This window comes from Tetrao urogallus (genome assembly GCF_951394365.1).
Source record: "Tetrao urogallus genome assembly, chromosome: 13".
Lineage (NCBI taxonomy): Eukaryota > Metazoa > Chordata > Aves > Galliformes > Phasianidae > Tetrao > Tetrao urogallus.
In genome coordinates, this window is record NC_136826.1 from 10,581,069 (window position 1) to 10,604,416 (window position 23,348).

At 41.9% G+C, this 23,348-nt stretch overlaps 1 protein-coding gene across 1 annotated transcript; it reads right to left on the minus strand.

The window, feature by feature from the left end:
* Positions 1-61: 61 nt before the first annotated feature.
* Positions 62-23,153, minus strand: POF1B (POF1B actin binding protein; the record flags this gene model as incomplete). Its single annotated transcript, XM_079541829.1, has 15 exons — positions 62-76; positions 8,821-8,935; positions 9,305-9,378; positions 9,701-9,829; positions 10,146-10,256; positions 10,380-10,532; positions 10,700-10,813; positions 11,812-11,904; positions 12,679-12,753; positions 13,764-13,791; positions 14,401-14,516; positions 15,629-15,844; positions 16,591-16,692; positions 17,813-17,851; positions 22,779-23,153. The coding sequence occupies 15 exons, from the start codon at positions 23,151-23,153 to the stop codon at positions 62-64; spliced, it is 1,755 nt and encodes a 584-aa protein (XP_079397955.1).
* Positions 23,154-23,348: the final 195 nt, after the last annotated feature.

Sequence of the window (23,348 nt, forward strand, 5' to 3'; positions counted from 1 at the left end):
GAAAGATGGATGAATGTCTTAAATTTGCAGAAAGATGAATGAATGTCTTCAAGTAATAGTATTACGCGTTGTTAAGCTATGGAAGACAAAAAGAAGATGATTGTGTTACCCGTTTTGTCAGTGAGAGCGTTTGTCTCCATACTAAAACAGTTCAGATACGTGACGGGATTCTTCACAGCTGGTTTGCTGAGGCAGCTGGGCCTGGCTTCTTGTGTGGTTCTGAGAGAAGAGTATTCGTCAGTCTCTTGGTCATAACGTTTGAAATCGTGCCTGGAAATTATATTCTAGAATTGGTCAGAGTTAGGGGGGGTTGTCCTGCTTTCAACAAATACGACATTTCATTGGGAAACTTTTTGGTTTCCTCTATTAGTTAGGTCCAACAAGAAATTTGTAATGATTTTCAAAGCTGCTAACCTATTTTATTGCAGGATACAATGATAAAAACACAGCGTTGTGATCTCAGAGGTGGTGTTTTGGTGCTAGGCTTAAAGACGTGTATGTACATAACTTCCCTTTTTTACCTGAAACTATGGCTGAATGTTGTTCAGTATGGCACATAAAATTAAGTTTGAATCTGATTCTATTTTTTAAGGATGAAATGGATGCAGCTGATAGTGTTGCTACTCAGCACTACTTTTTTTTTCTCACTACTTTAAGATCTCAAAGTACTATTAAAAAGAAAATTGAAAAAACCTATAGTTTGTTTTTAATTAAAATTCAGAGCACTTAGAAGCTCTTTAGGGCAGTGTTCTTAGCAGGTATGGCAATTGCCCTACCTCCTAATATGAAATTTTCAATATAGACATAAAATTGCACCTTTTAATCAATTCTTAAAAGAAAGAAATCTATACCACGCTATAAACGTGCATTTTCAATCTGTAAGAAAGTATATATGCAGTATTTAGCCAGAGAAATATGCTGCCGCTAGAGTTTGGAGATGGATCTTCAGTTTACAGTGTATACATTTAAAATATGCATCCCTTTAAACAGTGCTTTGTGTTAGCATGCTGCAGATCAAATGGCGCTTAATATAACGAGCTGGTCTAGGGCTATTTAATGAACAACCTGTTCATAAGTGTTACGCATATAATGTGTATTTTTTACTCTTTTTAGTTGCTTCATGTTTGCACACAGCTGTTCACATGAGAAATTGTAACTTCATGCTATATTGTGGCTTTTTGTGTTTCAGATATGTTCATATTTTGTTTTTGCACCAGATGAGAATCAGTTCCTTGAGAAAATTTTTTTTTATATTTCTAAACTTCAGGAAGTGAAATTTGGGAAATCTCTTAGAAAAATACGTGTTTTATGTGGCTGTAAAAAATGATGTACACGCTGTAAAATAAGATTGTCACTGTGTGGGATTATTATTTCTAAATGTGTTACTCATCGTAACGGGCGTACAATAAAATGCATCTCTTGCACTCCAAATATTTTGGAGTCTATTTCTCATTTATGGTGATTTAGGAAAGTCTCATTCGGTGTAATTTTGCCTTAATATTTTAGTTACGTTATTCCCTGGTTGATATGAAATGTAATAACATCTCAAGTAAGCAGGTTACCCAAGGTATGTTTGTGTACCACTGTTGAGGGGGAATATTGAGGGAATATTGAGGTTCCAGTTAAGCTGCTAAGGTGACAGGTAACGTACGTACTTCTGTTTCTAAATAATTATCACATGTGATAGTGCTGTACCTTTCAAATTCTTTCCTTCAAGTGAAGAGAACATAACATTTCAATTTTTGGAAAAAGGCAGGTAGGTGCTGTCTTTTATTAGCTTTATAATAAGAGCAGCTGTCGAAATGCTAAAAACACTGCTTTCATTGCTTTCTTAATTTTCTTCTCTTCTTAGAATACTTGAATCATGGCATCAGTGGTAGATTGGAAACTCTAAGAAAATAATGCAGTGTTAAATGAACACTCCATCGAGGATTTCCAGCGCGCTGTTAGCCAGCCAACGCGTGGCTGTTGTGCGGGCAAACAAACTATGCAGACGTTGCTAATGGAATAGTCTGGTTTTTGTTTCTGATACTTTCTTCTTCTGTAGGTCCAGCAGACAGAGGAGGAGACAGTGACACTCACAAAATGTTAAAAATTAATCTTTTGTTTTGTTGACAATTTTAATACTTTATTCCTGAAAATTATATTGAATACGTAGACTGGAAGAGATCCTTCATAACAGGCTGAAGATGACCGTTCTGTGCTGGCTCATTTTTCCACCTCCAGGATGGACAGAATAACCAGATATGTGAGTACTTTTAACATCTTCAGCCAGCACTGTAACCAGATTCAGTTCTGCACTGCATAAGGACCCACCAGGGTTGGTGTGGTACAGAACAGGCCATGAGGGTGGCAGACAAAGGAGTACGGAGGAAGACTTTGAGCTTACAAGATTTCAGTTTAAAATCGCAGAGATGCAGGTAATTCTTTCCATGATAAATGGTTGTTCTTTGTAAGATGAGATAATACACACCAAAGTTGGATTTCTTATTTTCTAAGTCTCTAACTGAACGCCAGTTGTTATCTTACCTGTCATAGAATCATAGAATCACAAGGTTGGAAAGTACCTACAGGATCATCTAGTTCAGCTGTCCTCCTACCACCAATACTACCACTAAGCTACTAAACCATATCACACAGCACCTCATCCAGACACCATCTTTTAGTTCTGGATTTTTGTTTATAGTTTTCAAGGTTTTGGAAGTGACACCACATCTTTGAGTGATGGCCATGTTAAGTTGCTCTGATCTTTCTGAAGTTTGAAGAAAACAACAGTAGACAGCTGTACTATGTTTTTCTCATGTATGGTTCCTTACAGATTTCATCTGAGAAAACTCCTTTAACGATGCTTATTTATTCCAGTTATGGGATGTGCCAAAACTTCTCAGAATAAATGTTGGTTAAGAACCACTGGTGTCTACCATCCTAAAAAGCACAGTGCAGTGTGGGACATCAATTCTTGTACTCAGATTTTCTGTTGCATGTAGTTACTCCATGCCCTAAACTCTTACACACTGTAAAGTCCACTGAGTGCTGTTTTGTGTGGTTTGTTTTTTTTTTTTAATATAATTTATGATGGCAAAAACAATATGGTGGGTGCTGGATAAAGATTTTCTTCATTTTCAGCTTCATCATCATACAAAGTTCTGTAATGCTTTGTTACAGAAGTTGAAATTGGCTTTGAGTGTTTCGCAACCTGAAGGTCTGCCTAGTGAGATTTCCTTCTAGTTAGGAAAAAAAAGTTCTACCTTTTGAAATGTGGAAATCTGAGAGGAGCGTGTTTTCCAAGATATGAGGGAGGAAATAGTGGTTGGAAAAACTGCAGCTGTAGTTGGTTGTTGTCAGCTGAGGAACAAATTTAGGAAGGGAAAGAGGAGCTGAAGAACAGGTGCAGCCTAGTAGTCTCTGTGTAGGAGCCCTGCTTTCTGTGACAGATAGATGGAGAACCTGAGCCGAGTTTAATGGAAGTGGTTCCGGGCAACCTTCTCCAGTGGGAAGCAAGAAGACGAGTTACCTCTGCAGTTTGGTTGGCTTATTGCTTTAGCAGTTTGAACTTGTCTTTATATTCATTATTTCTTCTTTTGACAGTGGAACAGCAAAATGGACAGTGAGATGTAACTAAGAAGAGACAGTGTGGAAATAAGGACTGTTGAAGGGAAAAATAGTAGTAAGTACTGGTATCCATGTTCTTAAATTTCACAGTGGTTTGAGGAAGTTCCTGTATTCTTCTCAATGCAGTTAGCCAGTATATGTTTAACTTGGGATGGCTGTTACCAGAGGTGTCATGATTTTTAAAATGCATCCTGTGAAGTCACAGTAAAATTCTTCTGAGTGCATCCTCAGATCCCCGCTCCCTGCCGGCTGCACCTGAGCTTGGCAGCACTGTGCCTTCTGTCAGGGCACACTGACCTGTGCTGTAAAGCTGTTTGCCCCCAGGAGCGTGGCACTGAGGTGGCTCAGCTGTCCCTGACCATGTTTGGATTTCCCTTTGCCTGTTCCTGTGGTGTTGTACATGATGCACAAAACAGCTCACGTTTGCTTGAGCAAGCAACAAGTTTCACAAACATGCAGAAGGGTTGCTCTGAATGTCAGCTGTTCATTGCATTTTTAATTTGAATGACAGAATTCATAAATGCCAGAAGCAGTTCAAAGTGACTCAGGACTTAATCATCATCCATTGTTTTTCATCATCACTGTTTTTCTTCAGGTTTCAAGTGTCCACAATTAAAGGTGATGAAATGGAGAGAGTATCTGGAGGAACGCCAACAAAGTAATCTCAAGGTAAAGGTTGGATAAAGGTATGTTTGTTACCTTGCTGCAGCATTCACAGCTTGTGCTGACTCTTCAGACAGTGCTAAAGGGGTCAGGAACTTCTACAGTAGGACTGTATTTGGCTTTCATTTCACAGCTAGGGCAGAGAAACAGTTTGTATTGCATAATTATGTGGAAAGATCAGCAAGAGAAACTGAAAGAACTTTTTTCTCCTACTCTTCAGTTTAAGAGCAAGAAACTGCATAGTGTCAGATCTCTGGCCATAAGGGTTCAGTTGATAAAACCATTAGTAGTTGACAAGGGCAGTACAGACTTTGTTGTAAATGCACAAACGCTGCATTTGATTTTCTGAATTTGCTCCAGAAAAAATGTAGCAATCTCATTGGACACACGTGAAACTGAGGTGAAAAACTGTCAATGTTGTTGATAGTTTGAGTGATAACTGGCATTTACAGAGATGAGTAAGTGTGAAAAATGCGTCCAACAGAAATAATGTTTGGTAAATCAATTTCAGTTCACTGGAAAGGATGCAACAGCAAATATCAGTTACTTTTATAATGAAACTACTAATTTTGCTTTATTAAATAACCCAATTTAAAAACAAAACCAACCCCACATGGTCATTATGGTTCATCTCGTCTCATTCTGCTTTTCAACAAGTATCTGTTGCTTTGTGGTACCTGGGTGTAAAATGTGGTGTTCTGGCAATCAGTGCTTCAGAATGTACAGTATATGAATGCTTTAAGTTAATCTTATGAGCCTCAGAGCTTACTACACAATGCACTACTGACATTTCTGGTTAGAAAACCAGGCTTTTTTTTTTTTTTTTTTTAATAAATATATTTTTTTAGTAGTATGTGTGCTACCGGCTCTCTAAGTATGGGGAGCAATCGTCATGTTTTCAAATGGTCCATAATGCCTAATTCATTTGCCTAATCATGGCCTCGTCATCGAATGACAGCACAACACCCAGCAGTTCTGTCTGCATTCAGTCTGCATTCTTCTGTCCATAAGGGCATTTACTTTTTTTTTTTTGTTGTGCTTTTATAGTCTTAAGAAAGTCATACAGACTTAAAGAAACATTTGTGTAGAGGTTATCTTCCAGAAGGATTTGTAAATACACTGTACAGCCATTGCAGTAGCTGAAATGAATGCAAAGTACGTCCATTAATAACTGATGTTTCTGCTGTTTGCAGCTTCTTTCTTTGGAACTGTTTGTATAATGCTTCTAGCTTGTCAAGCCCAGATGAGTTCATGGCAAAGACCACAGTAAGTCAGAAAGTTGTTTTTTCTCTTTTCATTGGGAAATCTGCACCCATCAGTATGATGGCATTAAACACATGTGTTATTCTTTTTCTGTTTTTATGGTCTGGGACACCAGGGATGATAAGTAAGTCATTAGACAGTGCCAGTAAAGTTATTATGATAGAATACATTTGACAGTACTATGTCAATGTATTATGGTTTCTCTATGCTGTTATATTAACTGAGCGAAGGTTGGATCAGCTGCAAGAAAAGAAGCATCCCACTATCCCTTTACTTGTAAAGACGGGTATAGAGAAATCTGTTGCCTCAGAAAAGCATCACATCCCCTAAAACAACCCCCTCCAGTACTGGGTAGATAGAAGTTGCTTCCAGTAGAGTCATGATTTAGAATGTTGTATTTATTTAACATATATTGCCAACAGGGTTCTTTCACCATTAAACAGTGTCTATGCTGCATATTATTTGCGAACAGAAGTATGTGTGTGTCTGCACAAACAGCCTATGATTCCTGAAAAAGAGCAAGGCAAGAACCCTGTGATACACAGCTAGCATCTTCTGCCTGCATAAAGCTTTTTGCCTATGATTTTCCTTTAGCACGTCCCCGCTCACCTAACACACTGTGTTGGTTAGACAGCTACATAATTATTTGTACCAAAGCAGTTTAATTATTTGTACCAAATCAGATGAGAGAATTCCCATAGTCCTGCATGGAGCAAAAAACTGTAAATAGGTCGGTCTGATAATAAAATATACTCTGTGAGATAAGTTTTTCTATATAAAAATATAATGAGATCTTGATGTTTTCAAACACAGCAAAATAAATAGTTGTGGCTGGTTTGGGGGCTTATAGTGGTGTACCTGAAATATGTTAATTCTGATGTCAGTAACATTCTTCAGAATTGGCATCAGCCCAAATCAAATCATCTGCTAATTCAATTTCTATGTTTTCTATATCTGGAACAAATGAAGTCATTTTCCTTTGTGGTTTAGTTTTGGACAGGCAGATGTAACATAAGTAACATTTCCCATGACAGTTCTTACCAGGTTTTACTTCATCTTGAACGGGCTGCAGTAGATGAAGTGATAGTTTGTGATTCTGTCTGTACTGAAACCAGCCATTCCGTGTGTGTGACTTAGATCTGTATCCCTCTCACTTCTCAATCACAAGCAGATAGGAGAGAAAAAAACACAGCTAATGCTATCACGAGGAAAACAAAAATGTTTGAGTTCCTACTTTTGTCTTTTACATTGCTGAAAGAGTGACTGAAGAACAGATGTTGGGCACATCAGGAAAAACTGAAGTTCTCACCAGCATGGCCTGCCATTCTCTTCTGAGAGAAAAGTAAGTGCATGAAACAGTACCAGTAACATTTGTGCAACAGATGTTAGCAACAAGTCACAGACACAGGTACCTCAGTTTGTTACCATTTGTTACAAGACACTGTCTTGCACTGCCTTCATGCTTTCATGTTCTTAATTTCTTCCCTGGCCTTTCTCTCACTATCAGACCAAACCTTCTACTGAGGCAAAAAAAAAAAAAAAAAAAAAAAAAAAGCAGAAAAGAAAGCAATTTTAGATATTTGTTGTAGACTCCTTTAACCAGCTTGGATGGCTGAGGGATTTCTTTCATTCCTAAAAGCAAAGAAACAAGCAGCCTGTTACAAGGTAATATGCATACTCACCTAACTGTCTGCTGTACAAAGAATGCTTCAGTTAACTGTATGCTTATTTTCTCTAACAGTCTCTAAGTGTCTGAGTGAGCCTTCCTCTCCACGAGAGCAATGTGTGTCACCTTTTACAGCAGCTGGCTGTGGAATGGTCAAAGTCATATCATTAAGCTGCAGGCAGTTCTGTCCAGGAAGCAGCAGAAGCCAGAACAGGCATCATTCACTGTTTTCAGTAATCACAAGAGTAGCCAATATTGGGAGGGGCTGTTTTTGTATTTATGAATGCCAGCAAGCACAGGAAGTTATCAGATACCTAAATAGCAGACATTACAGAGTTTCTACCTGAGAATTTTTCTCTAATGTAACTAAGATTGAAATGAAGTGCTTCTACTTGAGCATCCTGAAAGAGTCAGCATGATAAATACTCATTACTTGAAAGGCACTGTCACATATGTGCTACTGTCAGTATTCTGTTCAGATTCCTATCAGTCAGCATCGCTATTCAGTAATGAATGCAGATAGAAAGATTTGGTTGGCAGAACATAAATGCAGAAAAAATATTTCTCAAGCTTGGAGGAAATTGGCACTTCTTAAACTGGATTTATCAAGTTTATCTTGCGACAAAGTCATTTTGTTTCAGCTGAAACTTGCACCAGTGATAAAGACCTTGGGAAACTTAAAATGCAACCAGTTAATAGTTCTTATTTATTCAGTGATATTGATCTCTTTAAATGCAGCATACACTCACATTTTCCATTATAAAAATGGAAACAATGACTAACTTTTCAAGTAAGCAAGGAAGAGATTTTAGCTTTTTATTACTGTTATTTCTTTATTACTGTGTTAATTCCTTGCTTGCCAGATGTTTTACTTTCAGCCTACTCAGGCTGCTCGTATTGCCTTATTGCCTTAAGTTGCCTTTTCTTGGCTGTGTCCCCCAGAAAGCTATGCTTACATTGCTGTACTTGCTGTGAGCTGGCTGTGCTGATCTTTCTCAAGTCTTTACCTTGTGTTCAGATTTGATGCTATCCTGTACCTTGTAACATAAACAGCTTCTGCAGTCCCACTTTCTGTAACTTTAAGTCACTCTTTAAAAAGAAGTCACCACTCTTCTGTGTTTCCTGGATTAGTCACTGCTCTGTCTCTGTGTAAGTTTCAGGAACATGGTGCTTAATCTGTTTTAATAATAGTGCAGAGTAATTAATACTCATGATTCAGAGGAATGCCATGCACCCAAAGCACACCACCTGTACCTTTCACCTGAGAGCAGAGCGCTGAAGAAGTTCTCAACTCCTCACTACAGATAGTGATGCCCAGAGGACTGCCTCGTGCACATGGGCAAAGACTGTTAGAGCAACACCACTTCCTTTGTTAAAGGTAATTAAAGGTCAGAAAATAGCAACACTGTTTTATTTATACTCTACCTAGCAATTACTGCCTCCTTGCAACAGACAGTGCAGTATCTTGACTTGACTCCATTGCCTTGCTCTTTGCAGCATGGCAAAATTAATGCTATTCTTTTCTCTCAGGCATCAGTTTTGGCTCATCATGTCTTTGAAGAAAAATTAAATACTCCATATCTCAGACCCTGTAGTGAATCCCTAGGTGAACTTACATGTTTCCATATCTCTCCAGTCCTCTCAATTACAATAGTTTGTGATTTGTTGACGGGTGATGTAACCTTGTAGTCGTCAGACAAAAGACCCAGGATAGGATACTGATTCCTGTACCTGTATTGGAAAGAGTTGCTCAGCTGTAAACTATCAAACCGAAATCTGCACACCTGTATCCAGATCACTATCTCTGATCTTGCCCCATAATCCTGTCAGTTAACAATCTCCACATATTCTTACTAGTAACAAAAATGCTAACACTGCAATTTAAATGTCTGTAACATGTTGGCCACCCCTCCGTTTGTGATTACAGTGCGTAGGATTGAATCCTTCCAAATGGTTTTTACTAGGTGGAGCTTTTCCCTTTTGCAAAAGTTGAACAGACATTTGGCATTAAGACGTTTGCAGGAGGTAAGGACATAGTTAATAGAAGTATGCAATGGAAAATGAAGATGTATTTTTAAGAAAGATGAATAACTACATTACTTCTTCGTGATGATAGCTGTTACACCAGGGGACTGACTGCTTGATACTCTGTCATGCTTGAGTCTGAAGAGTTCCTGAGAAAACCAGAAGTGAACATTCAAGTAAAATAAATCATGCTTTCTGATGTACTGGTTCACTGAAGTCACAGCAGAATCCACGCTGAAATTCTTATTGAAGAATGCTCTGAAATAGTATGTATGTCCTTCCAAGAGAAGTGGTGGAGTAACAAACAGTATTATTAATTTTAGCTCAGTGAATGATAATAATAATAATCCTAACCCCAGTTCCTGAACCAGGAGGGTACACGTGACTTCCTAATTAAACTGCTACCTTCAAAGCAAGTGAAGGCTCAAGCATACAATATTCTTAAACAAGAAATGCACTGTTCTGTTTTACCTCTTGCTGCTGTTTAATACAAACATCTTTCTCCTCCAGCATTGCTGTCAGTTCATGCAGCTTTATTTGCAAGTCGCTGTTGTTCCCTTCTTGCCTTGATATATCTTGCTGGAATTGGCACAACTGAGACTGTGAAATACAGGTTGAGAAATAGTTTGGTGTTTGGTGCTCCTTGCAGGTAACCTTTCTGTATACAGAAAGTGTGCAGTATACAGTAAACTCTGTATGTATTTTGTTGGTTAAAATCACAAACGTCAAAGGACTTTGTTTTTTTCAAATCACAGTTTTATGAGTTTCAGTGCTATCATTAGCGCTGTATAAAATAATTGCAGAACCAAAAGATACTTAAAAAGCATCTGGTAGATCTTTTCTTAATTAAAAAATAATCTGATACCTGCTGTCACAAAAGGTGACAAGTGCACATATACCAAGTTCATCAACATACCCTGAGACTGCGGATCTCGCGGTCTTTATCCTCTCTCAAGTTATTGATCATCTCTACATAACGGCTGGAGAGTTCATCTGTGGTAGTCTGAACTGTTGGACTGGAGCAGATCTAAAGCAAAAAAGCATTTTTTATTTTTAAGAGATTTCTTTAATATTATTTTCTTCACCAGACCATCTGCATCTGTGAATAACAGCAGCTGAACAAAGAGCAAGTGAAGGTATTATTTATTACCTGTAGCTTAAGACTCTGGATCTCTTGGTCCAAGGCACGCTTGGAGTATTCCAGTTCCTTTAACTGACAATCCTTTTCTCCTTCGTTGAGTTGAAGAGAAAGAAGCTGTTCTTCCAGAGACCGACACCTGGCAGTACTGTCTCTGAGTCCTTGCTGGAAAGCACAGGAGTGGAATGAATGCATGGTGTTCCTTAGGGGAGTAATAGGATCATCCACACAGCATGTAGCCAGGCAGTAATTACTTGGAACACTCAGAAGCCAGCACAGAAGCTGGTTTATGGCTGATAGTAATTATACTGAAACTATATTCTTAGATTTACCTGCTGCTGACGATTATTCTCTCTCAGAGAAGACAACATAGTTTCATATTCTTTTACTTGAGATTCTTTAAAAGCCAAATCCTTCTTAAGTAAGACATTGTCAGTTTCTAGCTTCTGTAAGACAAAAACATTAGCTGTAAATAGCTGCAATTTATCAGTAAGCTTAGTCCTAAGTGTGTTCAAAGTGCAAAATATTTTGTATTAAGTGATAAATACCCAGTTTTCTTGAAACTTGTTTTTTCTTAAACTACAAAGCTCATTGTTCATTAAAAGCTCATGTGTTCATTACAGCAGCCATGCTCATCATGAGGCTTCAGATTGCATGGTAAGCAGTAGTCTCAGAAACTGCTCTTTCAGTGTGTCCTAGAAAGACTTTGTTACGTGTAGTTACTAAACTGAATTCAAGAAAAAAAATCCAAAGAGTACTTCACTGCACAGACCCATTTCATGCCAGAGGTGACTGGTAAACCCCCTCTCTCTTCTTCAAACGTTGTATTTTACAAGAGAACGCTCTGAAGCTTCCAGTGATGTCAAGTACTGGGCTGTCCATGAGAAATGTATCTGCTTTCCTAACAGTAACTATCTGGAGCTGTAGAGCTCCAGTTTGCAAAGTGTGATGCTTGTATAACTCAGGATTGCTGAGTTGTTAAAGGTGCCAGCTGACAGCAGCTTTCCTGCAGAGTGGGAGATAACACGAGGCAGGAGTTGAGTGCTCCTGCTTCCTAGAAGAGTACTGTTAAGTAAGGACTCAGTGTTTATAACACGGACAGGGCATGTACAGAAACACAGTTCCAAAACATCTCCATCGATGTAGGCACACACAGATTGTATACACTAATGCAGAGCTAAGTCTAAATCTACTCAAACAGAGCCTTTCTTGATTTTTTTTTTTTTTTTTTTAGGTTTTGACAAACTGAACACTTGAAAACCACTGCTAGGAAGAAATCTTACCTCATTCACTGTTCAGATCTTGCAAGTCAATGAGTGAACCATCCGTTTTTATTAAAGCAACTAAGCTTGGACTTCATGAGTTAAATTTCATCATAACGGACTTCTTACTGAGAGGGACCAACAAATGAATGAGGCCGTGGGAACTGAGAAATACAGCTTACCCCCAGGTCATCCTGCAAATGGCAGAGCTCTTCACGTAAGTTTTTGAAAGTGGAAAGCACAAGTCTCAAAGATTTATCTGATGTCACTCTCATCTAGGAGGAGAAAAAATAAAATATATATTATTCTAATTAGTGAGTTTTGTTTACAAAATGCTTAACTATATATAAAAGCACAGAACTGCTCTACAGCTGAAAATAACTTCTAGAACTACTGTACGCACTGTTCTTTGAAATGCCCACATTTTCTAAGACTTTTTTAGGCACTTTGTTCCTTTTGAATTACTGCCTTGTAACACACAGGCATCGAGTTCGTTAAGTAGCTAGGAAATATGATGAGAAAAAAGCCAAAAGCCATTTATAAATGGACCCAAACCAGAAGTGATATGTTCTACTACCAGATACTGTAAGTGTGCCATGGCAATGAGTGCATTTAGCAGTGTTTTTAGCCAGACCATTTGTAAAGGCAAGTTAGAGAGAGGCAGCATATGTAATTAGTAACTGATACCTGATTCATCGCTCAGTAAGACACGTACTGTTTGCCTTCAGTTTCTAAAGTAAAGCATTAATATACAACACAAATAAAAATACTGAAATTCAGCTTCTTTCATTCCTTGCCAAAAGCCAAAATGGGTTCCAGCAAAACTGCAAGGAAGTTCCAGTGAAACAGTTTAAAATAAACAAGTGAGCAGTGAAATGAACTGCTGCATGGCACCTGAGCCACCTGTGTGATTCCACAGCCTTTAGAGAGAATAAATGGAAAAAGCAGAATAGTGAGCAGTGTTATGTACAAATTCCCTGGTATGTTTGTGTACAGCTGCTTCTACTGCTTCAAGTTACTGGAGGCTTCCCCCCATGTTATTTACACACCTGGAGGAGATAACGAATCTGCTGCTTTGTTGCCTCAGACAGTCCTTTGGGAATTAATTCTTCAATATCTTCAGTCTAAGCAAAGGGATGAAGAAAGAGACATCTTGATGAAGAATTTTGCCTGGTTGATCATTATGAAGTTTCTTAATTAATTACACAGCTCTGCTATGAAAAACATGTTTAGCACAAGGCAAATAAGAATGAAAATAGATCAAAGCATATCCAGAAAATTTCCAAAGTGTGGCATATAAAAACTGAGATGAAGTGATACATGAAGTTTATATTTAAATCTACACTAAGCTTAAAGTTTATTTTAAAAGCAGCATTCAAAATCATCCTCTCTTAACAAATAGCACTTAATTCTAAAACAGAGCTCGCAGCAGTTAATGATTATGAGCAAATCTCATGTTTCTAAATATTGAAAAGACTGTCAACAAACAAATGATGACTAAAGTTTTACAGGAGATGCTGACAGCCATTAAGTGGTATTGCTTCATGTAATTTAATCCTAAACAAACATTTCTATCACAAGCATAACGACTTTAGAAAGAAGAAAGGCCCTGATGATTGTATGCATTACGCCTGGATTCCCACAAGCGAGCAGTCAGGAAATCTAGAAAGTCATTCTGGCAACTTAAGTTCCTCTCATCACAGTGAGAGGCAGGTTTTTTTTTACTTCTGCAGTGCACAGCAGTGCATGTTGTGAAGCAGCTGCTTTGTTGGCAAGAGAATAAAACATCCTTTGCAAAAATGCATACTGAAAATATATGCATCTCTGTACGTTTGTTTTACAATGAAACCATTACTGGTGTAACAGGAAAGACTCAAAATTTGACTCGTACTGCAGTAGTAATAATAATAATGCAAATTATTGAAGTTCCTTTCTTTCAGTATTATCACACTTGCAAATGCATACCCAGCAGTAGGTTTCAGGCTCTGAATGCTATTAACAAGCAGAAATCATGAACTAACAGAAGATCAGCATCATTCAATTAAACTTGCTTGGCCTCATTTGCTCCAAGATCCACGCTGCTCTTACTGCGACTTTTAGAGATCAGCTTTGTAAGAGCCCCCCTGATGCTTACCTGACTCGTAAATTCGATGTCATGGTTCCTGGAAAACAGACAAAATGCAGTGGGCTGATGAACAAAAGACTTTGCAGAACTTGACCACTTGACAGCTACAAAAAGACCACCTGTCTTTGCAGTGCAGAACAAAAAGGGTTCATCATAAGATTAAGAGCCATTAGCCTCCCTGTAAGGCGACAGGCAGTGCGTTGTTAAATATTACTGCTTGTACAGCTGTGTGAGGAGACCGCATTACTAACAGCAGCACAGTCAGCACAGGCCAACTCTCTCTGTTTCTCTGGGCAGTTGTCCCAATGATGGTTGGTTAACCTGGTTCTTAATTGGTTTGGGTGATGTCTTTACCCAGAACTAAGCTGAAGTTTATTGACATGCATCAGGTGTTTTCCTAGCAGTGCTGGGGTTCTTTGTGATGTTTAAATCCCACTCTTCCCATGCTACAGAGCAGTTACACTCATTTCAGTGAACTCTGAAAGCACCAAGCGAGAGTGAGAGGGGAGTACCAAAGTAACGCTGATTGTGAGGGAAGGATAAGGACATTGTCAAGACTCAATCAACTTGTATCTGTGCTCCCAGCTGTGCATTCCTAGGATTTCTGGAATACCAAAATGTCAGGTGACAGACATAAGGCCAATACCTTCCTCCTATCTTTTCCACATGCTGTAGTAAACAGCTGTACAGGTCGTTGGTCTTGCGGTTCAGTTCAGCAAGGAGCTCACCGAAGTAGCGGCAGTCCAGCTGGTCATTGTTCTCCTGAGAGCAATTGAAGTAACAGATGGTAAGCAAGATGATCATAACCCATTCCCTTCCTTGGGAAGAAAGCTGCATGTGAAAAGGCTACCAACGTGATGGAATTTTTTGTTTACTCATACCAATGTGTGATTTGTTTATACTATTCTTTTCCTGGCTATTGTGTGTTCCATGTCTTCTGGTTTTCAGTAAACTATACAGAAGTAAATTCTTCCTTTACAGCAACAAGAAATAGGCTAAGCAATATCTTTTTCAGCAATGTTATCATTCTTATTCTAATACAGAAAGCATAGATAATTAGTAAAACCTCCTTTAATGATCTTTAATGTTTCCATAGCTGTAGTAGTGGGCAGAATGCATATGGACAGCACTGAGAACTTACAGAAAGGCCCTCACATAAGCCACCTCCTTTTTTTTTTTGTTTGTTTTGTTTTGTTTTTTTTAAACCCAATAGAATGTTAAAGCATCTTTAACTGAAGATAAAATGTTTACTTACATGAATAATAAAAGTGAAAACAGGCTAAACTGAGTTTAACTAAGTTGTTTTATTGGACTCTTGTCTATGGAAAATTTCCACAGACCAATACAGACATCACCCAGTATGTCAGTCTCACCACCTGTATGTTCAACAGATGCACGGGACGGGACTGCCACATGTGAACCCCCAGCCAAAACAGTGCTACTCACCAACTTCCACATGAAGTTATTTCAGACCCCCACTGAGCAGTTCAGATAGAAAGCAATGCTGAATTGGCCTATGTCCAGTTTATAAAGCACTTTTTACCTACATTTTACTAAAACTGGAAAGAAGCATAAGTCTTGTATTACTCAGCCTTTGTTGTACTAACAGATGAAACCTGACTGAATCAATGAGCAGCACTCTGAGATAAAGAAAGAAAAAAGCACCACAACAAAGCGGCAAGACTTGATGGGCACACTTAAGTACTTTGCTGTTTATACTTACAGAAGGGACATAATGCTTAATTACCACGCTATGATTTTGAATGTGGACTTTTGAAGAGCAGAAATCAGTAACTTAATCTATCTGTAAAGTTCTGTACTCCATGTACAAAAGCATATTGTGAGTAGTAAAACATGCAGCAAATGATTCTTACCTGTTCGCAGGTTTGAACTGTCACCCTCCTCACTGCACTTCCTCTGCTGTCATCAGTCACAGAGATGGGCATTACTTCACAGGGGCTGCCGGTCTGTGTTTGCTGGCACTGCTGTGTGACTGGGGGCTGCTCGGGCTGCTGGCAGGGCTGGATGGCACAGCACTGATCAGACAGCTGTGGAATCTGACACTGGTGGGAAAATTGGTACTGCTTCTCCTAAAACAAAAACAGGAGTGAATTTTCTTTAAGTTGCTGAACACATCTTAATGAGATGAAAGCATAATAAAAATACGTAAATGAATGAAAGGTGTTTTGGCATCAAAAGACTGTTTCAGGTATTTTAATAATGTTAATAAAATTGCTTTTTCTTACTATTTGAATATGAGTTTGCCTCATGCTATTACACCTCAACACCGTATTTTACCAACTCCTCACATTTTAGCAGCTGCAGATGAAAGCACAGAAGACACACTTTCCTTAATTGAGCTGTATGCTTTATTGTATTGTTCCACTTAACATGCTCAGGCAATAGGAACCTCCATTATTTAACTTAAAACACACGTGCATCCTGTTCCATTAAGTATTCCAGAGATTAAAGAGCTCCAGTTGAATTACTGAGCGTTTGTTATTTCAGTTAATATAAATGTATTTTCCAGGAAATAACTGATGGCATTTTCCTCTACAAACATTTCAGCAGTTCCAGGATCAGAGTGTACACCATATCACGGACACATCCATCCTGTTTTTATAATCCAAGAAAATGCTGCTGGCAAAATCACCCACCCACCCAACTAGTTTATGTTCCAGTGTTTGAGAGGTGTTCTCTTCCTCAGCAAGGCAGTTCTCTGGATTAGTTCACATTAGCACAACATTACAATTAGTTCACAAAGCACAGCAAGTAGTACTTTTCTTGTACTGACTGAATCTTCCTTTGCAATAGATAACAGAAATAACCAACTTACTTGATGGGGATTTAATAGCTCATATTTTCTTATTGTCTTTTCATAGATGACATTATTTCCAGGACTGAAATTGCCCCCTCTAAGAAATGAGGATAATGGCTCCTGTAACAGATTTTAACAAAAAGCACTCAAAAACGTTGGCAGCAAATTCAGAGTTAGCACAACTTTAACCAAACAGTGATGACTTTCTTTTGTGATTCAAAGTGGCACTTTAAGATAGTTTTTTTTGGAGTTACCAATATTTAAGTGTGCATTCATTTCATCCTCTTGAACTCAGATTTATTCTTTTGCAGTATGCACACAGCACGTACACAGACTCTCATCTTGCATCTCTATTTCCCTTCACCCCCCCATGGTATAATGCCAAATGCACTGTTTTCTCTCACTGCAGAATCCTGCTAGGCAGAAGAAAATGAGCAGGCTGCGTGCCAGAGGTGGACATTACATCACGTTAGCTAGAGTTCATGCAGCTATGAAATTTGTTCACTTTAAATGTTCACCCAGGCACCACTGAGTGACCAATTCGGGTAGGCCTGCTCTGAGAGAACAGAGCCAAATACAGTACTTATCAGACTGCTTCTGAAACTGCTTGGGGTCTCAGGAGTGTGAAGACAGAGCTGCTGGTGCGGCTGCTGCATCTTTCAGCCACGCTGTTCCCCAGCTCAGGTTAAATGCGTACTGCTTGTCATGAAAGGCCGCCTGGTGGGCTGCTTACAACCTCTTCTTGGAAGGAGACAATTGTTGAGCACTCTACCTTCACGATGTTTCTACCCATAACATCCAGACACGATCATCTAATTCCACTCAGGAGTTTGTCACAAAAGAATTAACAAAAAGGCAGAAGGATTTTCAAAGAGCTTTCTTTAAATCTCTACAAGTTCCTCTGTCACTTTATGAACTATTCTCTTTTAGATTGATCTTCTCCATTTGGAAACAAAGCAACTGTGCTTCCCCCTTAACAACATCCAAAATAAGCAGAAATTATCTGCTAACAATGTAATTGAAAGATATTAATGGAGACTTAATGCCAAGAGCTGAGAAGCCCAGCTGGCAATTCTGTAGTGCTTTCAGTTCTTAATAGTTTCCTCTCTCCCAGAGGTTTGGACCTTGTGATTTCAAAATATTCAGTGTGGCATTACAAAGGGAAGGAAGTACCTTTCCAAGCTGGGGCAATTTAGGAAGGAAGGGGTACAAAGACTCCAGCAGCAAACAGTTTTCCTACCTGCTCAGGATTCTCTATGATAATCCTTCGAACAGTGCCCTGCAAGGAAGAAAATAAAGATTCAGTGATGACTGTACTTCAAAATCTTTTATGCTCAGAATTCATCTTAGATACACTTATGAATCTGAATATTGCCATCAGCTATAAACATTCTGAGATCCGTTGGCTAATGTCACTTAGCAAAGTTTTAAAGCTAGGGCCATTCCACCCAACAGGAAATGCTATGCCATAGTCGAGATTCTCAGAAGTTTGGTTTTTTTCCCTCAATCCCCTATTCATAGGTTAGAGGAAATCGGTCCTTATTTTCTGTAAATGCCAAAAGAACAGGATACAAATGAAAGCTAACATGCTGGGCCGGCACTTCAAGGATCTCATCTCTATTCCATGTAATGCTGCCTTAAACCTACAGTCTTACATGTCACCTCATGCAAATTCGATGTACTGCTGCAAAAAATCTTCTTGCTTCACCATGGGAAGAAAATGTGTGCTTAGCTTAATCACCAAAATAAAAGTTGCCAACAAACCAGATCCCACTACCAGTGAACCACTATCTCATGAACCAGCAAGTGCAGTTACTTCAAAAAGTGGCATGAAACACCATAATTAACACCTATAAAGATGCTCACACAGAACATTTGCTCGTTCTTGAAGAAAAAACAAATACGCTTTTCTAAATTACAGAAATCCACAAATTGCAGCAGTTTTGTTCCTTTTTTACCACAATTTTTTTCTCCTCCTGCACTGTCTACTCCATCCTGCAGACCAAGAAGAGAAAGTTGACACATTCTGCTTGAAATCTCCATGTTTAGTTGTTTATCCAAGTGAGCAAAATTCCCATGAATCTCATGTAAGCACTAGGCAATTTGTTAGTCTACAACATGCTGTTTATTCCTCCTTGCAGTGCAGACTTTCAATTTTCCTAACAAATCATTTATTCCCCTAATCTGTGGGCTTGGAAAGTATACACTGCTTTAGTTGAGCCTCAGAGACGTCCTTAAGAGCAACTCCGAAGTAGGTCAGATTTCTAGTTGTGAACTGTTGTGTAAGTTTAGGAAGCCTGAAGCAGTTTTCCAAATCTCCCAAGAGTGAATCATAACATCACCAGGGAAGAGAAATCAAAGTAGAGAAGAAATTGTTTCAGCACCAATCACAGTAATTAAGAAATCTCAAAATGATAACTGGTGCAGAAAACTTGGAAAGCTGCTCCTTGGTCCTCCCGCACTCCATGTAACTGAGTTAGGCCTTCAGGGCTGTCATGGATTTGGCTGGGATAAAGTTGCTTGCAGAGGCTCGTATGATGCCATGTTTTGGATTTTTGATGAAAACAGTGACGATGACACACTGCTACTGAGCACTGCTTGCACAGAGCCACAGACATTTCAGCTCCTTGCACAGCTTGCACTGTGCTGCTCCTGGCAGCACAGCTGACCCAAACTGGCCAAAGGGACATTCCATTCCACATGGCACCGTGCTCAGCAGCAAGAGCTGGCGGGAGGGAAGAGAAAGGGGGGACGTTTGGAGCAATGGCATTTGTCTGACCAAGAAACCACTACATGTGAAGCCCTGCTTTCCTGGAGGTGGCTGAAACCACCTGCCTGCCAGTGGGAAGTGGCAAATGAATTCCTTCTGCATTGCTTGTGCTCGGCTTTCATGTTACCCAACAGTTTCAGCTCCTCACCTTCTCGCTCCTCTCCCACCCCCTGGGGTATGGCTGCAGCAAAGGCAGTGCAGGACAAAGCCCCCTGAAATCAGCACAGCTCTGAATCACAACCTGACACTGCAACAAGACCACAAGGGAGCAGGGAGCACATGGCCCCAGTTCTACACTTCACTGACACCTGAAAAGCTAAAATGAAAAGTAAAATACTGAGCAGACAAATGCACACATTAACCAGAACCAAGGCGACCAAGGGTCCTGCTGTATGCCTTGCACAGCCCAGTCTCCTCTTCCACACAGGAGCACCCACAGCAACACAACTGACATCAAAGAGAAATAGATGCTTGTTCTTTTTCAGCCTTGGCTACCGTGGTGTGGCGCATGAAAACAAGATGAGCATTGTCTACAAAATGAAAAGGCACATTTTCAATGTAGTGTAAAGCTGTACAAACCTGCCTCATGTAAATGCCGCTGCCACAGGACTTTGGAATATGTAACTCATGCTATCTACTTCAGGAAGGATAACTTGTAAATTACTGTACCTAGGCACTTATGTGCTCTCAGAGCAATAAATTCAGAAATCAGAAGACTAGCAAATTTTAAGTTAGAATACATTTTTAATCTTGTAGTATTCAAAAGGACGGTATAAATCACATGCAGAATAACATACAGAACCTCGGTTTGTCTGGATAAAATGACACCTATTTGTAAGGCACCCAACTCTCCCTTCCAGCATGCTCAGATGCAGACATGCTTCCCTCGCCCCGCGGCAGAAGGGCTGTGCCTGCTCCCCTCCCAGACCAGCCCAACAGGCCCAGCCTGCGCCAGCCGGGAGGGAACCCCAGCCCCAGGAACGCTGCAGCCCAGCGCCAGCCCCAGCCCAGCTCGCTGGGACACAGCCCCAGGCTGCCGCAGACCTCTGCTGTCCCCAAGGGTACATCTGGGGTTCTTCTCCTTAAGCCTCTCCTGGGTTTCCTACAGTGCTCAGAGGTGGGACATCCTGTAACAGAAGGAGGAAGGTGAGCGCTATGCTGGCAGGAGAGCCCAGTGCTGCCATGGATCCCAGTGTCCGGATTGGGTCTGGGATTTGTAAGGATGGGACCGCAGTTCTGGGTTTGCATTTACAAGGGTAACTTCAAAAGGCAAACATCAGCTTTTTTCACAGTGACGTCTGCTTGTCTTTATGATTTTAAGATCTTAAAACAGGTCTTTGATAGTTTTATCCAATCACTGTGCGCAAATTTTAGGGGGAAAAGCTATCATTACACTGACCTTTATATCCAACAAGTTTCCCTTCAGCTTCTGACAAACTTGCGATTACGGTCAGAATTCCACCAACGCCAAACCTTTTCTATGTAGCATACTGTCTCGTTAATTACAAACAACCCGGCCATCTAATCAGAACTTCAGAATTACATCTGGCAGCTGAAAGAGGGAGGCCACCTCTGGGGATCGTTGCAATGAATACAGAGAAATCCTACAATTTAGCTGACACCACAGTAATACAGCACCATCCTCACAATGGGAGGCAAGAGCCCTCCATGCTGCAGCACTGAGCTGACCATGGAAACCTCAAGGAGTTCCTCACGAGTGAACTATTGCAAATGCTTTGGGAGCTGTACTCCTACCTACACCAAAAACAGACACCTCACACCAAGAAAATTTATGCTGAGCACTATTTTTCATTTAGTTCGGGCAGATGAGAGCAAATTTGCCTTCAATTACTCCAAATGAAATCAGCCACAGCTGGGAGCGGCACTTGGCTTGTGCATCAAGGATAAAGCAAAGTTAGAACCCAAAAATTGGGAAGAAAACTGAACCCTGAACACTCTGTGACCACAAAAAGCACTACCACACGCTTTATGCACATGTTACTTCTCCCTCCCCCCCGGCTTATTAGCGGAGTACATAAACTGAACAGGGGATGCCAACCATAAGACTGAATGCTGTGACAGGGTATCAACAGTGATGATATAATCAATCTACAAAAGCTCTCCAAAAGCAAATTAAATATTGCCCAAAGAAAACCCTTTTGCTTATCAGTGATAAGAAGATTAAACACCAGCATTAGGCTGCTGCTAACTGAGACCTGAGAGTTGAGTTATAATCTCTGCAGGAGGCACGCGATGCTATGCTATTTTGTTCAGGCTACACAGGATCTGCTCAAAGAACAACAGAATCCACCGCAGAAGTGCTCTTCTAGGCACAGCTCTTTACCAAATGTTTTCCCCCAGACTTCTCAGCTGCAGTCAGCACCAGGTGCACAGCTGCCACTTGCTCACAGCCGGCCTCCTCCTCACCCTTCTCTTCCTGCGTAACTTCCTAATAACCTTTATTAGCCATCTGCCCCCTCTGCCATTACAACTGCTACCCACACAAAACCCAATCTGAGCTACACCCTTTTTTATTGTTAAAGTCTAATCCAGCAAAACACTTCAACAAGAAAACATTTTTCTTAGCATGACTTAAAGGACTCAGAGACTGTAACAGATGTTGAAAATTAAACACACCTTGCAGCGCAGAGACAGCACTTGAGTCTGCAATCAGAGCTCGGTGCGCCCATCCCAGCAGAGGAAGCCCGAGACTCCGCCGTTTGCTCTGAGGAACGTTACCTTACCCGAACACAACCCGCACCGCGCAGCCCAGAACACCGCGTCCCACCGCAGCGCCGTCAGCGCGGCGCTCCCCGGCTCCCAGCGGCCGCCGCGCCCCGCAGGGGTGGCAGCCGTTCTCCGCAGGGCGCTGCGGGCCGGGGGCGGCGGTGTGCGGGACGGCTGTGGGCGCCAGGAGGGCGGGAGCGGCCCAGAGCCCGCACCGGGCGTCACGGCGGGGCACCGCTCTGCTGACGGGCAAAATGGGTACAGCAGAAAAAGTTACCTGGAAGTTTGTGGGGTTTTGTGTTTTCGTGGTTGTTTAAGTACATTGGAGTTACCAAACAGGAACCAAATGCGAAACTGATGCAAACGAAAAAAAGAAACGTAAAGGAAAGCGCACCGGTGCTTAAAGCGCGTTTCTTGCAGGCGCCAGCCGGCCGCCCGCCGGCTCCTCCCGCCCCGGCAGCCCCCGCTGCCGCTCCCGCTGCGGGCCAGGCGGGCCCCGGGGCAGCCCTCCGAGGCGCGCGTTTTCTAACGGAGCTTCGGCGGAACGGCCGAGCGTATCTGGAAGCTACGGACCGCGCAGCCGCCTCTCCCCGCTCGGGGAAGCCGCGCCTCCCGGCACCGCCGCGGAGGCAAAGGGCACGGCCGAGGGGCGGCTCCGAGGCGCTCGGCCCCGCTCCGCGCAGACGGCGGCCGCCACCCGAGCCCGTACCTGCGGCGGCGGCTGGCAGCCGGCGCTGAGCTGCTGGTGGCCGTGCGAGCGCTCCAGCGGCGAGGAGGCGCGGGACGAGCAGGACGCGCCGACCCGCCGGCAGCCGGGACCGTAGGTCCGCACCCGGTCGAACGCCGGGCCGCCCTCCTGGCGCTGCGGAGCCGGCGGCTCGAAGCAGGGCGGCTCGGGGCGGGCGGGCGGCTCGAGGCACGGCGGCGGCTCCGGGCACGGCGGCGGCTCGCGGCAGGGCCGGCGGGCGGCGGGCAGCGTGCTGTAGTGCTGCTGGTGCCGGTAGTAGTGCTGGTGCTGCTGGTGCTGCTGCTGGAGGTGCGGGGGCAGCGCGAGGGGCTGCAGCTGCTGCTGGCCCCCCAGCATCCCGGCCGCGCGGGCCGCGCTCCGGGAGCGGCGGCTCGAGGCTCAGCGGGGCGGCGAATGCGGGCGGGCGGCGGGGCAGGGCGGCGATTAGTACCTGCGGGAGGGCCGCGCCTAGGGCGGGCCGCACCTGCACCCGCGGCTGCCTCCCCCTCGCGGGGCGGGCGATGCGCCGCGGCGGCCTCGGGGAGCGCGGGG